The sequence below is a fragment of the Homalodisca vitripennis genome, chromosome X (assembly GCF_021130785.1).
Source record: "Homalodisca vitripennis isolate AUS2020 chromosome X, UT_GWSS_2.1, whole genome shotgun sequence".
Classification (NCBI taxonomy): Eukaryota; Metazoa; Arthropoda; class Insecta; order Hemiptera; family Cicadellidae; genus Homalodisca; species Homalodisca vitripennis.
This window is the reverse complement of record NC_060215.1, coordinates 156,084,699-156,101,286: the sequence shown is the minus strand read 5'-3', so window position 1 is coordinate 156,101,286 and position 16,588 is coordinate 156,084,699. Positions and strand designations below refer to the sequence as shown.

The 16,588-nt window shown below is 34.2% G+C and overlaps 1 protein-coding gene across 1 annotated transcript in view; it reads right to left on the bottom strand.

The window, feature by feature from the left end:
• Positions 1-16,588, bottom strand: part of LOC124370049 (BTB/POZ domain-containing protein 17) — a 55,462-nt gene that overhangs the window by 38,212 nt on the left and 662 nt on the right. Inside the window, exon 2 of the mRNA XM_046828368.1 lies at positions 12,341-12,464. Coding sequence (XP_046684324.1) covers positions 12,341-12,464 — 124 coding nt within the window. The remainder of the gene's footprint in view (positions 1-12,340; positions 12,465-16,588) is intronic.

The window sequence follows — 16,588 nt, the reverse complement described above, 5'->3', positions numbered from 1 at the left end:
ATTTCAATGCTGAATATATATCCTCTGCATCTAATAGCTGTAAGGCAGCATGGGTAATTATTAACAGATATAAAGGTAGCTCAAATGCCTATAAGATCAGCCACAACCTAACCCCTGATGACTTCAATTACACCTTCATTGCAACAGTGAAAGAAGCATGTAGTCAGGCTCCGCCTTCTTTGGCGGTTTCCGGTCAACTTGTGAGCGGCTACCAGGTTCCACCCCTACGTTTTGTGTGGAAACTAGTTTCAAGTGAGGAAGTACTGAAGTGTGTCCAAAGCATCAAAAGCAGTTCCAGTAAAGACATCTTCGATATCAGTGTTGATCTGGTGAAATTTGTTTTGCCTGTGATACTAGAGCCCCTTATGGCTAGCATCAATCATTGTCTTTCTACAGGCCTGTTTCCTGACTTGCTTAAGTTGTCAAAAGTTGTACCTATTTTTAAAAATGGACCCCTCCCTGGCTGAGAACTATCGACTTATATCTGTGGTGCCCACCTTTTCCAAAATAATTGAAAAAGCTGTGATATACCAGGTTAGTGAATTTTTTGAATCTAATTCTCTATTTTCTAAAAATCAATTTGGCTTTCGCAAGGGTTTGTCCACTGTGGGCGCAGTCGAGCTTCTAGTCTCAGGAGTAATAGGTGGTTTTGAACACTGCTCTAGCACACTTGCCAGCTTGTGTGATTTGACAAAGACTTTTGACTGTGCTCCACATGACATCCTCCTTAACAAATTACAACATTATGGCCTAAATGGTGTTGAGCTAAACTTCTTTCGAACTTACCTGTCTGATCGCACTCAGAGGGTGTACTTCAACAACACACTCTCTGAGTTAGCTTCAGTTAAGGGTGGTGTACCACAAGGATCGGTCCTTGGCCCATTCTTATTCTTAGTTCTTATAAATGATTTGCCTACCGATGTGGATTGTGGCTCAGTAATTTTTGCAGATGACTCCACGTTTTATTGTATAAATAACGATATAGATACCTTGTTTGTAGAGAGAACTCATGTCCTCCACCAAGCTAACCACTGGTTTTCATCTAATGGTCTGTTACTAAATGATAATAAATCACAAAATATTTTATTTTCTCTTTGTAAGAATCTTACGCTAACGAAGTATAATTTAAATTTAAAGTCCTGTGTAAGACTGTTGGGTATAACTTTAGATTCTAAGTTGACTTGGCAACCCCATGTTCAAAGTGTCTGTTGTAGGCTGTCAAGAGTAATTTTTTTTGCTGTGCCACCTAAAGAAACTTGTTCCCAAAGATTATCTTAAATCGCATATTATGAATTTTTTCTTAGCACCATATCGTATGGAATCACCATATGGGGTAACAGTCTTGATATTCATAAAGTATTACTGTTATAGAAAAAGGCTGTTAGAATTTTAGCAGGAGTCTCCTCCTTAACTACATGTAAACCTATTTTTGCAGAGGAAGGTATTCTAACTGTTATCAACCTTTATATTTATTCATGTATGATTAAATTAAAACAGAATCTTGGCGACTTTTCTCTTAGAAATGACATTCATCACTATCCTACTAGAGGCAGCTTATATTTAGATCAGCCCTACTGCAGATTAAGTCAAACCAATCTATGTATTCTTTTATTGGTATCCGTTTGTTTAATAAACTACCTCTTACCAGTCATAACATTAGTCTTAGTAAATTCAAATCAGTGATGTATACAGTGGCTGTTAACTAGAACTTTTTATAGTATAGATGAATACCTGGCACTGTCTGTGATAGATGTTTCTTTTTAAATTTTAAACCTATCTGTATTGTAGCCCATATAAATGTTTTAAATGTTACTGTTTTAAATTGTCTGTTATTGTACTATTTATTTATTTATTATTGAATGTTTACCATTTTATTACAATATTATTAATTTATTTTCTCTAAAATCTAATAATAAATGGATTTATTGTTGATTGTCCATGCTTAGTTATACATAGTATACTGTTATTTCATCTGGCCAGTAAGGTTTTCACTGGAATTAACATTTAATGTAATGTATCTAGATTTAATATTTTATTGAAGCTCTGGTGACGATGTCAATGCATTTTAATAATGTTATTATGACTAATAAAGATTCTTGATTCTTGACAATAAAAGTTTTCTTGTAAAAATTAACTGTTAGATAAATATAAAACATTTACTACAGAATATCCTTACTTAACTTAAGGAATGGTTCACAAATAATGAGTTGTTGTTAAATAACACCAAATTAAAAACAGCTCATTTCAAAACCAATCACAAGAGAAGTTAAGTCCTTTCCCCTACCAGTACAACGAGGTGTGCCGCAAGGGTCTGTGTTAGGACCAGCCTTATTTATTTTATTTATAAATGACATGCCTCAGCACCTAAGACGTCTTTGTACTCCTCCATATATGCAGACGATACCACCCTCCTGCTACGTGAGACAACGGGTAGGCTTGCAGTGAGCTCCTATATCGCCCTCAACACAGCATATGAATATTGCTCCGGAAACGATCTTGTGATCAATCTCTCAAAAACCAGCCAGTTGGCATTTGGGAGAAGAGCAGCTGAGGTTACATTGATCCCTGACATAGAAATGGAAACACAAGCCTCATTCTTAGGTATAATACTAGACGAAAAATGACCTGGACCCCACAACTTGACCATCTTACCCACAAACTTAACACAAGCCTATATGTAATTAAGCAAATCAAATCTATCAGCGGCACAGAAACAGAAAAAACACCATATTTCTCACTATTCGAAACTCACCTGAGGTATGGAATAGTTGTATGGGGGGGGGTGAACATCATCAACAAATCTACAAAGAATACTTATCTTACAAAAGAAGGCCATAAGGGTTCTGGCTGGACTTGGAAGGATGGAAAACTGTAGAGAAACGTTTAAGAACCTAGGCATTCTCACAGTTGTTACAATCTACATCCATGAGCTAGTACTTACTGCATGCGGATGCAGCAGAACTACCCAGAAACAGAGATATACACCAACACTACTCAAGGCAATCTGGTCTCTACAACCTTCCAAACCACCATCTTCAACTGTATGAAAGAAAGCCATCATAATATGGGAGGAAACTTTACAACCATCTACCCCAGAGCTGCAATTGAAGAAGAGGGAAACTCTTGAAATTGGTACTGTAGGAATGGCTAAGGACCCACCCATTCTACACACTAGAGGAATACAAGCAGAGAACATTATAACCATTATCTTTCATATTTTCTTACTTTATATGTCATTTCAAATAACAACAAATTGCTTAGCTCCAGCATAAGATGGTTTTGTGGCAAATAGTGCAGTTCTGTGAGCTGGTAAATTGAAGTTATGCTCATGCCTGGTTTCCCTTCCATGGCGGTTTTTCGAGTCAAGTAGAGACTATGAGGCTATACATGTATTGCCCCCATCAGAAATGGCGCTACGTCTTGTGATCTCAACTACTGCCGAGTTAGATTAAAACTGTTTATTAAGTTTTGAAGTTGTAGAGTTTCACTAGTGAGAGACATAAAATCTATGTTGAAGTCCCCAGCCAGAATAAGATTGTAGTTCCCACCGTAAAGACTAGAAAAAACATCATGTAGTTTATCTAGGAAAACATAGGTGTTACATGTGGTGGACAATAGAATGACACAACCACAGTTTTGAAATCACAAAGGAGAACTGCTGCCACCTCGAATTGAAGCTCTTCAACCACTGATGGAAGTCTGTCGTAGATCACAGAGTTTATATGTTCCAATAAGAAGATTAAAGTTCCTCCTCGCTGTTTGGTTTTCCTACAAAAATAGCTGACAGTACGGTAGCCAGGCATAACAAGATTGCTGATATCATTATCGGAGATCCAGTGTTTACATAACATCAAGATTGTTATTATCAGCCACTAGTTTAAGAATATCAGTTTTATTTATCAAACCTAGTACATTCCACAACATCAGTGAAAAATTATGCTTCTGTTAGCCTACTTATTTGGTACCAACACTGTCTTCATCTCCAAAAAAGAATTTTTTGAAGCATCAGAGTTGTCTTTGTTCGAATATCTAAAACGACTTATGTAAATACCTTCAGGCCAAAAATCTGCATCAAACACCTTAGTCCACAGTGATAGGGTATAACGACTTGGATTGTTGATATTAATATTCCAGAGTATTAATATTTAAATCATCAATAATACATCCAAGACGATATAAAATATTTTTTGATTAGTAAAGATCCTAGTGAATATTAAGTACAATGTATTACTAAATTTGTTAACTATTAAATATTACCTGGTTTGTCTAAAATAAAAATCACAGTTCTAAATAAAAACAATGGATTTATTTTTAACTGGCAAATTAATAAGTTCAACGTTTCAGAATTTTTATCACTATTTTCCACAAAGAATTGACAAACCTTTTAGTAAATTTAAAAATTCCTTTAGCAAGAAATAAAAATATTAATCAAATATATCAAAATAAAAATCAGAGCTCTCTTCTAAAATAAAGTAATAAAGTTTTAAAATAAAAATGAAATACCACTTGGAAATAATTAAAATAAAAATGTTCACTTCTAAGTTCACTCAAAATACAAAATAAAAATTTCAACTTCTCTTTACACTATTTGAACCTTAACTTTCAAGTCTCTGCAATTCAGATTACAACTCTCTCTCTAACAATTATTAAAGTTCAATTAATTTTCAATTAATAATTCACAATAAAACAGTTCCAGTTAAATATTAATAAACTACTACTTTCCAAATCTCAATTAAAGTTATTAACAAAGTTCAATTTTAATTCACTTCTCTTGCAAGCATGAACCAAATGTAACTTGTATGATTCTATTATGCTCTATTGTTCTTCGAGAATAAGTTATTCAGAATGCTCTGTAGTTTATTTGAATTTAATTTTTTCCTATAAAAAAAGACAACAAAATTAATTTAAAATCAGATCAGGATGACTATTTCAATAAAACGTACAATAAATTTGGTGCTTACCTCAAAATCACTCGTGGAAAAATTTAAGAAATACGGCGCACTGCAATTAACTTTACTCACGAAAAAAACCAAAAGAAGGGCAAAAATTATGAGCGGGCGCTTAAATACTTCCCTTTCCAACCAACTTTGCAGGACATCCGTGGTGCTCTCTCATTGGTCCAGCTGTATCAAACCAGGAGAACAATAATCGCAACAAAACAAGTTCTAATCAATTCAAGGCAGTCAACCTGCCTTCCTAACAATTAAAAACTACCAGTGCTAACTTGCCAAAGGATTACATGTTCGATTTTACCCTGACATTTCACAATCTAATCTAAAATTAAGTCCCAATATTTCGATTCCAAAATTTTTATTTAATTTAAGTTTTAATAAAAAAAAAATAAATCAATGTAGCTTTAAAAAGCTACATAGGGGAACACCAACCTTAAAGGAACTATATCCTGTACGTCTGTTTTTAGCTTGGTTATTTCATAATTAGCTTCGGTACTGCCACTTAGATACTCTTTGATATCTTCACATTCCACATTTTCAGAAAATCTTGAAACAAAAATATGTCTGTACCTTTCTACTACTTTTAGTTTGACATCATCACAGTTGCACGACCAGTAAAAATCTTATGTTCGTTAGCACCAGTCTTGCACTGAAGCATATTGTGTTTTTTTATTTAACCTCAACAAAACCATCATTGCTGTCACTTTCCTCCAACTCCGCTAATGTTGAATCAGGCCTAGGTAGTAATACTGCAGAACTTCTAGTCCATTGAAAACCCTCTAAATCTGATGCACTGTCAGATTTACATAGGCCAATAGGCTGACCAGTTTCACGCTGGTCTACACTGTCAGATTTTCCTGATGCAGACATTACACGTCTGTTGTCACTATTACTACCTGTCATATGATAGGAAGATTTAGTATTCTTAGAGGTAGATTTCAGTATACTAGAGTAAGAAACCCGCTCGCTGTCACTAGGCCTAGTTAAAATGTCCCCAATTGTCTCTGTGTGGCCTTGAAGAACGGATGATAACCTCACATTCTCAGATTGAACTTATCTAACCTGTTCTTGAAGTTCTCACATATTTTGTGTCAGATCAAAAATGTGATCACTCAAAATTCAAATATATACAATACAGTCGCACTCCACTTTGTGTGATATTAGACGAATCACTCACAGTCCTCTCACGCTGCTCCAACCGTTGACAGTTGTCACACACAAAATTGGAAATCTTTCTTACTTTTCCCGGCACACATAAAGTGGAACCACTTCATACAGTTTCCTTCACACCTAAGTCCTCCCGAGCTACTTGTTACTCTTTTTGGACAAGCTCCACATAGTGGATTTTTAGTACCAGAAGCCATCTTCAATGAAATTACTACTGTAGCGCAACTGATAATATAATATTCTATAATATGTCACATCCATTATTTATTCATTTTCCTATCTTCTTGATTAAGTGAAATATTTTAATACATACTGGACATGTTTGTTTTAATAATAAGTTTGTTTGTAAACAATGATGGGCAATCAATCCACTTGACAGAAGTCTGTAGCAGAAAACAAAACAGCTGATAACCAGTGGTTGACCTTGACCAGCACCGCTGAACAGGTGTATTGGTTCAAATAATTGTCTTGAGACAGGAAGCCACCAAACTAGTCAAGATAAATCAACTACTTTTCTTGTTTTTTAATGAAAAGTAATATCATCAAACTTATATAAATTGTGCAGTTTAGTATTTTAGAACATATTTATTTAACATTTTATAATGACCAAGCTCTTTTTTACTCTTTAATTTAAATGTTTTAAGCCAATTCACTAACAAAAAATAATGTTTTTATTTGTGTCCCGATTGAGTCCTAATACTACCTGTGAAGAACTAAAGTCTTACCTAAATATGAAAATTAATGGTAATTACATAGTGGAAAGTTTAAATGCAAAGCGCCCAGAGCTATATGCCTCCTTCAAGGTAGGTGTACCTGCAAGTTGTTTTAAAGATATTTTTTCACCTGACTTTTGGCCCAGTACAGTGTTTGTGTCTAAATTTGTGACCAAGAGAAACTTAAACTCCCACAAGGAAGTTTTAAACTCCAACCCTCAACTCATAGAAGTCTCATAAGTGATACTGTAGCTTCCCATAAACCTAATTATAGTAAACATAATAAGAGACTAGGCCTAGACCCACTTACAGTTTTCTCAATAAATATTCAATTATTAAGAAATAAAGTTGATCATCTGGAGTTAATTTTAAAAGACAGTCAAACCCATGTTATATGTCTTACGGAACATTGGCTTACAGATGATGAAGTATTGTTGTATGTTCCGGAGGAATGTATTGTTGGTGCGAGCTACTGCCGACACCCTCCTCGGGTGCATGGCGGTACTTCAGTTTTAGTCAGAACTGGCATTTCTTTTTAATTATTAAATATTAATAGTTACTATGTAGATTATATTTGTGAGGCATCAGCAGTAATATTAGTAGATTATAGTTTTATTGTCTTAAGTGTGTATCGCATACCCAACACAGATTTTTATAATTTTATTGACTGCTTAGAAAAATTACTTATCCATCTCTTATCTAGGCCTTTTAAATACTTTGGGCTTTCAGGTGACCAATGTTGGCCTATCTAAATCAGAAAATCCAGAAGTTAATTATTTTTTTAATATTCTTAGGTCTTTGGATCTGTACCCTGTAAATACAAAACCTTACACGTAATCAGGCATGCCTGGATAATGTTTTCACAAATGTTAATAAAGAGTGGACGAAATGTTTCTTATTTGGTCAGGATATTATTTCTGACCATGCTGGCATGTGGGTAGATTTTTTATCCACATATTGTAATAGTAAGCCTACTTTAAATAATATAAAAGATAATGATAGGCCTTCTTGATAAACGTCTAATGAATAATGACAGGATTAGTGATTTAAGCCAAAGCCTTAGTTTTATTGATTGGAACTGTATATATAGTTTAACTGATTTACATTCTGCGTTTTCAGTGTTCGTTCATGTTTTGTCTAATTATTTTAATATGTATCGTCCTATTGTTACTTGTAAAAATAATGCTAAATCTAAGATGTCGACTAATTGTACACAAAGGAATTAAAATTAATGGGATCTTATATGTTAGTGTTGTATGATAAGTGGAAATCAACCTCGTCCATTGTGGACAAAGTAGTTTTTAAGAAGTTTCAAAAATTGTATTACCAATCAATACATGATTCTAAATTAACTGCAAACAATTTATTTATTAAGAACTCGCATAATAAATGCAAAGCTGCCTGGAAAATTGTTCACAATACAGTAAATAATGGGAACCTAGTCAATGAAAAATGTAAAATACCTATTTTCCCGACCGAGTTAAATAATTATTTTGTCAATGTACCTGCTAATATGAATTCCTGTAACCAAACTAATGTAAATAATAAGATACATTATATGGATTTAGTGCGTAATTTGTCTAATGCAAATGTTTCTCATAGTTTTAGGTGGAAAATGGTAGCTGATAAAACGGTTAAAAATATTGTTGTTAAACTTAGTAATTCTCGTACAGTAGAACCCCTCATAACCGGCCACCACGGGACCGAGGCCATGGCCGGATAACGATTCGGTCGCATAAACCAACCTATTATAAAAACGATAATTTATACCTAATAATATGTAATTAATAAATATAGTCAAAAGCAGTGTTTAAGTCACTTTTGGGATTATTTTTTATAAACATACACACGTTTGTAAAGCGAATAAAAAATGTATTGTATAAGAAAAAGTGGTTAAATAATTAACATAAAAATACAGTACATATTGTGAATTCAGATAACATAAATTAATGTTAAATAATGATGGAGATATAAAAATTACTCACAATAAATTTGCTTTGAAGATTACATTAGGCCTTGTAATAGTCCGTCATTTTCTGCTGAACTTTGTTGTCCATTGTTTTTTTTAAGGCATAGTCTCTCCACTTTTTGAATAACATAACGTCAACAGCTGTTGAGTGGTCCTGTTGCTCTATATAGGCTAGTGATGTCTGAAGTGCATTTCTCGCCTCCTCATGGCTTATTTTATCTTCTTCCGAAGTGTCATCATCTGATTTTTCTGTTTCTTCATTTTCATACTCTTCTACAACACTGCACGATTTGTTCATCACTTAGATATTCGTTTTCCAAATCATCATCACCAGTTACCCATTCCTGAACATCTTGATTTAAAATTTCTTCACCGCCAGTTAATGCTAACTTCGTCAGGTCATTTATAAGTTCTGCATTACAATTCTTTTGCTGCTCATCTGCTACCTGGATCAAATCTTCATTGACTGTGCCAATGACCAATTTCTCAATATCTGGCCAGGCCTTCCGCCAAGACTTGACAAATGTTGTACTGGGATTTCACCATATGATTCAGCAGTCATGTAGACAACATCCTTTATGTTAATTTACTTCAGAGCCGAGACGAGATCCACACCGTCAGTGTCCATTTTTCCTAAAACCTCAGACAGAAGTTTGCGCCGATATCGCCTTTTCATACATTCGATTACACCCTGGTCCATAGGTTGGATAAGACTTGTGACATTGGCAGGTAGAAAAAACAATTTTATTCCGGGAGCTCTTTTTTATCTTCACACTCTAGTTCATGGGGATGGGTTCTAGCGTTATCAAGCACTAAAATAGCTTTTTCTGGCAACTTATGCTCCTTTAAGAATTTCTTGACTTAGGAATGAATCCGTTTATGAACCAATCAATAAAGATGTATGAGTCCATCCACGCTGACTTCTGGGCACGATAAACCACAGGAAGAGAAGAAACATTAATGTGTTTGAAGGCTCTGGGTTTCTTGGATTTACCGATGACCAAAAGTGGGAGTTTATGCTCCCCAGATGCATTTGAACACAGGGCAACCGATATACGCTCTTTGTTTAGTTTAAACCCTGAAGCTGAACTTGAATCCCCAACAGAGAATGTCTTGTGTGGCAAACGTTTGAAATTCAGCCCGGTCTCGTCGATGTTATAAACCTGATCTGGGACAAGCTTCTCTTGTTGTATCATCTTTTCCAGTTTGACCACAAATTCACTCACCGATGGTGCATCTGCTGACATTTTCTCGCCGCAAATATTTACAAATGTAACTCAATGTCTTTTTTTCCAGCGGTCTAGCCAGCCATTATTGGCTACGAACTCAGTGTTTACTCCCAATTTTGTATGTAAAATCATAGCCTTCTCTTTTAAAACTGGTCCTGAAATAGGAGTGCCCCTTCTTCTCTCTTGTAAAAACCAAAGCCACAAAGCGTCATCAACCATCTCATTGGAAGATTTTCTCAAATACTGCCGTTCGGATAAAACCTTTTCACTCTCTATTTGTTTACAATAGTCCATCAAAGCTTTTCGATTACGACGCCAGTCATTAACTGTGCTCTTTCCCACGTTTAGTTCACTACATATTTTGGCCACAGATTCGCCTTTATCAATGCGTTCGATCGCGTTAAGTTTTTGTTCCACTGTCACCACGTTATGTTTTCGTTTTGACGCACTCATTTTTCCTTATTCAATACTGTACATAAAAACGACACTGCAACACAATACACAACACTTGACGAAACAAAACAATAATTGTACTGTACTGTACTAACCGCACTGGAAATAATCAATGAACTGTTTAGAGGTTAAACCTACTAGCTCAACTGAGGACAACACAGCTACTGAAAAGTAAACACAAGAAAATGTAAACAAACAGATACACCAAGATAACGCACGAGTCGTGGGAGACTAGTGCGTGTAACTGCGCGTCTGTAAGCCGTTGGGAAATAAATTTCGATATTGGCTTCCAGGAAATGGCCGGATAAACCGAGGTGCGGTAAAACTGAGGTCAGGTTCTACTGTAGTGAGGATATCTATGGGTTTTCAAATTATTTAATTAAGAACATCATTGAATCAATTATAGAACCACTTACATTTTTAATTAATCTAGTTATGTTCCAGGGTCAGTTTCCAACTTGTTTAAAATTTGCTAAGATAACACATATTTTTAAGAAGGGGGATAATCGTCTTGCGGAAAATTATTACCCCATTGCCATCATTCCTGTGTTTAGTAAAATAATAGAATCATGTTTAATGACCTAGTTTTAGTACTTTTATGTACCAATGACGAAACCAATTGTAATACGAAATATTATTTAACGGTGAATAAAATCTGAATCTAAATCTAATGTGTTCGGCAGAGGATATCATCCCCAAATTCAATCTATCACTAATTCCTCTTACCATCTAATTTTTTCCTAAACCCCACCTACGCTAAAGGCAAGTTGGATTTTGTAATACATATAAAATAGTTGACAATACAGATACGATTAATAGATAATATTTTTGAGAGATATTTTGGTAACGATTTAATTTAATACTTAGCAACAATTAAATAATAAAGACAAGTTAATGTGCTTATAAAAAAGGAAAAAAGCGCCAATTAATTATTATGTGGTTTTTCAAATCTATTAAACATTACATACTTTAAAACTTCATTGATTTTTTTAAGGTATTTTATACTTTGAAACACTAAAATATCAGAAAAACTCGATCATGTAGACATTGGGGGAAGTTTAAGTTACTGGTTTAAAAGTTACTTGAAACACTAAAGTATAGTAGTTAAAGAAGTAGCACAGCAAGTCAAACAGCAAGTTTTAATTTTGTACCACAGTGACATATATTAGAACCAACATTACATCTAGTGCATAGTAACTATAGCCTATACTTGTGTAGATGATAAAGCACTAATGATAGCACGTAAGAATATTATGTAAAGCAGACAAACATTTCAATTTGATTTTATACGTTTCATTAATCGATTTATAATTTATTTAGTTTTAGGCTACTGAAGCTTAATTATTTTACACTATTCGGTATTTATCGATAATGTAATTTTTTTTAAGTTTTGAAGGTACTTTGTATAGAGCACAGAGAGATGGTTGGATTTAAAAATATTTTTGGTAAAAATGTAATCAATTACAGTGTTAATAGTGGATTGTCGATCAGACACTTACAATTTTTCAGTTTAGTTTTAATAATATTGTGTTGTAACTATCAATATTTTTGGATTAATAAATAAAAAACACTTTGATAATATAAACAATTAATCTAGTGTTTTGTAAGTCTAAAAGCTTAACAAATCCTGTCAGGCCAAGATTCCTTTCTTTTGATAGATTATTTTCTTAGAATAGATTATTGACAGATTATTCATTAACATTTTACATCTCAGGTGACCATGTTAATAGATTATTTTTATAATAACGTACAAGAATTTGTGTTGTATTGTAATTAACCCATTATAGAAAATAAAATGAAATTATAACAAAATGAGTCTTGCGTAATCTAGTTTGAAATTAGAAACAACAAGATTACCTGAACATCTCCTTGTAGTCTGGCCTGAGTAGGCTGTCCATTAGTTGAGTCGTGACTTGTGGAAGCATTCATGTTCACTGGATTCGAGCAATTTTCGGTTCTACTTGTAGCAGCGCGGAACATTCTGAAAAACAGTTAATCCAGAGTTGTAATATGTAATAATGTAACAAGATAAAGGAGGTCCTATTTTACTAGATGAAGTTACGGCTAAGAAAGCTCTTTAAAATACTTAAACCTGGGATCGACATTGGTACCAACATGAGTTCTGGAAGCACCCAGGTCAGGTAGGCTTTGGCAAGGACAGAACCACAGCAGTCACCGATCCGAGAAGTGACAAAACTCGTTTTTTGTGTGATTGATTAGACAATTAGACAAACTTCTATGATATATTCTAAAAGTTTAATTTAGAATATACTCAGTATATAAGTTACATTAAGGAAGAACTCCCTTTAAAATATCCTTAAACTTCTTGAGTAATACATGATGAGAAACAGATTTTGAGCAAATAAAAACCTCAATATCAATACTATTTGTCCAGATATTATTGTGTCACTTAATACATGGACAATATAATTCTATATTTCCTTTAAGTTAACTGGTACGCATTGATTTACTTTCTTAAATTATAAGAAATGGAAGTTAAATAAAACAGAAGTATTATTAAAGTATTATAAAATAAAACTCTCTATTTTTGATTACACTCCTAACCAGCTTACTCAAGTACTTAGAGCTGAAATGTAAGATGACACTACATCGTCATGGACAGGATTTTATCATCAGGTTGCCAATGTTATCAGATCAGAAACAATGGTTTTATGCCTTGCATTTTACTACTGTATAGCTAACAGAATTAATGTTCACTATAAAAACTCTTATCTAACATTACAATGGTCCCTTGTGCACTTCACACTTCATTTTTGTCTAATTAAAATATTGAACCAATACAATCAGTGTAAATAGATTATAATTGTGTTACAAGAATATGTATACTAATGTACAGTAAAAAACTTTGTTCATGATTTCTTGAAATAGGCAACAGTTAATACAGTATTTTGTATTCCATTTCATATTAAGATCAAAATGTGCTGACATTACCTTAACTTTTCTCCTATAAGAAGCATTGTTAAATTATAAATAATTAATCTGTCTCTCTCTTTACATTTACACTAACGCATTTCACTTTTTTATATTAGTGTAATTATACTATTTTTTTAATTTCAATTTGTTACTAAATTTCTCAATTATTTAATCAAAACACATAAAAATGCATTTGTGAGGTGCAGATCACACATGTAAAATGTATCTTGTAAGTTTTCATAACCTCAGTTGACAGAATAAGTTTGGTTATATTTTTAAAATAATTTTGGTTTTTATGGGACAAAATTCAAGAAGGCCGTCCAGTACAAACAATTCTTAATCTAGGAAACTTAGAATTTATCAGTACAGCAGTGTCACAACAACAACCACTCTTACTCCGACTAAATCAGGATTTATCAGTACAGAAGTGTCACAACAACAACCACTCTTACTCCAGACTAAATCAGGATTTATCAGTACAGAAGTGTCACAACAACAACCACTCTTACTCCGACTAAATCAGGATTCATCAGTACAGAAGAGTCACAACAACAACCACTCTTACTCCGACTAAATCAGGATTTATCAGTACAGAAGTGTCACAACAACCTGACTCAGGATTCTGCAAGATAGGTGAAACCGTTAGGTATCTTCACTGACTCTAAACTAATTTGGTCTGACTAGTGAGGTTAACGGCTGGAGTAACCAATCGAAATTTAAATATTACTACCGTATTCTCCTGAACAAAAATATATGATTTTAGGGTCTGGAAATACCAAATAACTTTTCTTTGATACTTTGGTATTATCCGGAGGCTACTATTTTTGGAAGATTGTTCAAAGTGATGTTGTAAAAGTTGGATGATCTCAGACGTGAAATGAGGTTAGGAAAGTACTGATCAGACAGAAATGGATATTATAAGATTAAAGGCCGAGGCGGCAAATCACGAATTTGACGTATCAACGTATTCACCCTCCTGAACAAAAAATATATAAAGTACTGATCAGAAATGGGATATTATAAGATTAAAGGCCGAGGCGGCAAATCACGAATTTGACGTTATCAATGTATTCACCCTCCTGAACAAAAAATATATAAAGTACTGATCAGAAATGGGATATTATAAGATTAAAGGCCGAGGCGGCAAATCACGAATTTGACGTTATCAACGTATTCACCCTCCTGAACAAAAAATATATAAAGTACTGATCAGAAATGGGATATTATAAGATTAAAGGCCGAGGCGGCAAGTCACGAATTTGACGTTATCAATGTATTCACCCTCCTGAACAAAAAATATATAAAGTACTGATCAGAAATGGGATATTATAAGATTAAAGGCCGAGGCGGCAAGTCACGAATTTGACGTTATCAATGTATTCACCCTCCTGAACAAAAAATATATAAAGTACTGATCAGAAATGGGATATTATAAGATTAAAGGCCGAGGCGGCAAATCACGAATTTGACGTTATCAACGTATTCACCCTCCTGAACAAAAAATATATAAAGTACTGATCAGAAATGGGATATTATAAGATTAAAGGCCGAGGCGCAAATCACCAATTTGACGTTATCAACGTATTCACCCTCCTGAACAAAAAATATATAAAGTACTGATCAGAAATGGGATATTATAAGATTAAAGGCCGAGGCGGCAAATCACGAATTTGACGTTATCAACGTATTCACCCTCCTGAACAAAAAATATATATAGTATTAGGGGGTGCAAATGACAAATAACATGATTTTAGGGGGTATATTCATAAGTAGTTAAGTTTCTAATGTTTTAATGTTCAGCTTGTGTGCTGTGTCTGGATAATCTGTTTACTTGAATATTACCTGCGGCCGGGACTGATAGCAGCCTGATAGTGTATCTGTTATCTGAGTTCTCCAGGGCATGAGTCAGTGCTTCACAAGATATCGTGTTCAGTAGGTTGGATTGAGCGAGTGCGTTACAATAATTATGAATCAACCATCCACTAGTTCGACCAATCCTAGTGAATTCTGTCTGGCGGAGTGTTTAGTAAGGCAGGTAAAGAGTTTACGTTTTAACCTAAACAAAATTATTTCCTTTTTAATTGAACATGGAATTTTTAATAATGAGTGTATTTGTTTGTCGTGCGGTCGCGTATTGTTTTTAAACCGGGAGACTTTGTTGTTTTGTTGCGATACGAAAATTAGAAAAAGTAGTAAAGAAAAGTTTTAAATGTTGCAATTTTAAAAAATCCACTTTTTGTTGCTGCTGCTCAGCTATATCCGCCAACACACTAATGGTAGGCCTAAGTGTTCTCTGTTAATAATATCCATTTATATATTTATATTAGAGTTTTTCATGATTTATGAAGTTTTTTTCACTTCACATAATTGCCTTTGCATTACATTTCAATTTATATTTCTGATCAGCCCCTCTAGAATTTGATATTTTACTGATAGGTACTATCTCGAGGGATGTTTTTCTTTCATTGACATCAGCACGGGGCAACACCTTCGGACACCGCGCTGATGGCCGGAGGCACTCGTCTCATTTTGATAACAAGTAATTAATTTGTAGCTCGAAATTAAGAAAAACATTGTTCATTTTGATCAAAATTCTGCTCGTTTCAGTATTATTTTTCATATACGTTTGCAAAGATGGCGACGCATCCGATGACGTCATCAGGAGGTTGAATCATGGTCACAAAAGGTCACGTGACGCTCAACGTGGATGTACAACATAGAAATATTACTCCGCACGTGAATAGTTTTTCCATTTTTTATGTTCTAGAACTTCGTTATTTCTCATTTCCACCCCATCAAACCTTATATGTTTTATGTTCTATAGGACGATTCCAATAAGTGAATAACGCAAAACTCGTATTTTTCTGCTCCGGCCGTTAATATGATAATTACCCAGGAATGCCCCTGGCCGAGATCACCTCGCCTCTTTCTCACAGACGTCGCTTCCTTAGGGAGGCACAAAACAAGAACCGATTGTCATGACATGTAATTTTTTCAGTAAATCAAGTAAAGTCTATTCTTTCTAATAATGTAGCATTTCCATAAACAGTGGCCTTGGAATAATACCAAAATACATAAACGTATTTCATTTGGGTTGAATTCCGCTGATGTAAGCATTATTGTTATTTTACGTATCCAAGGATGGATTAACAGCAGCATCCAATACGAAGT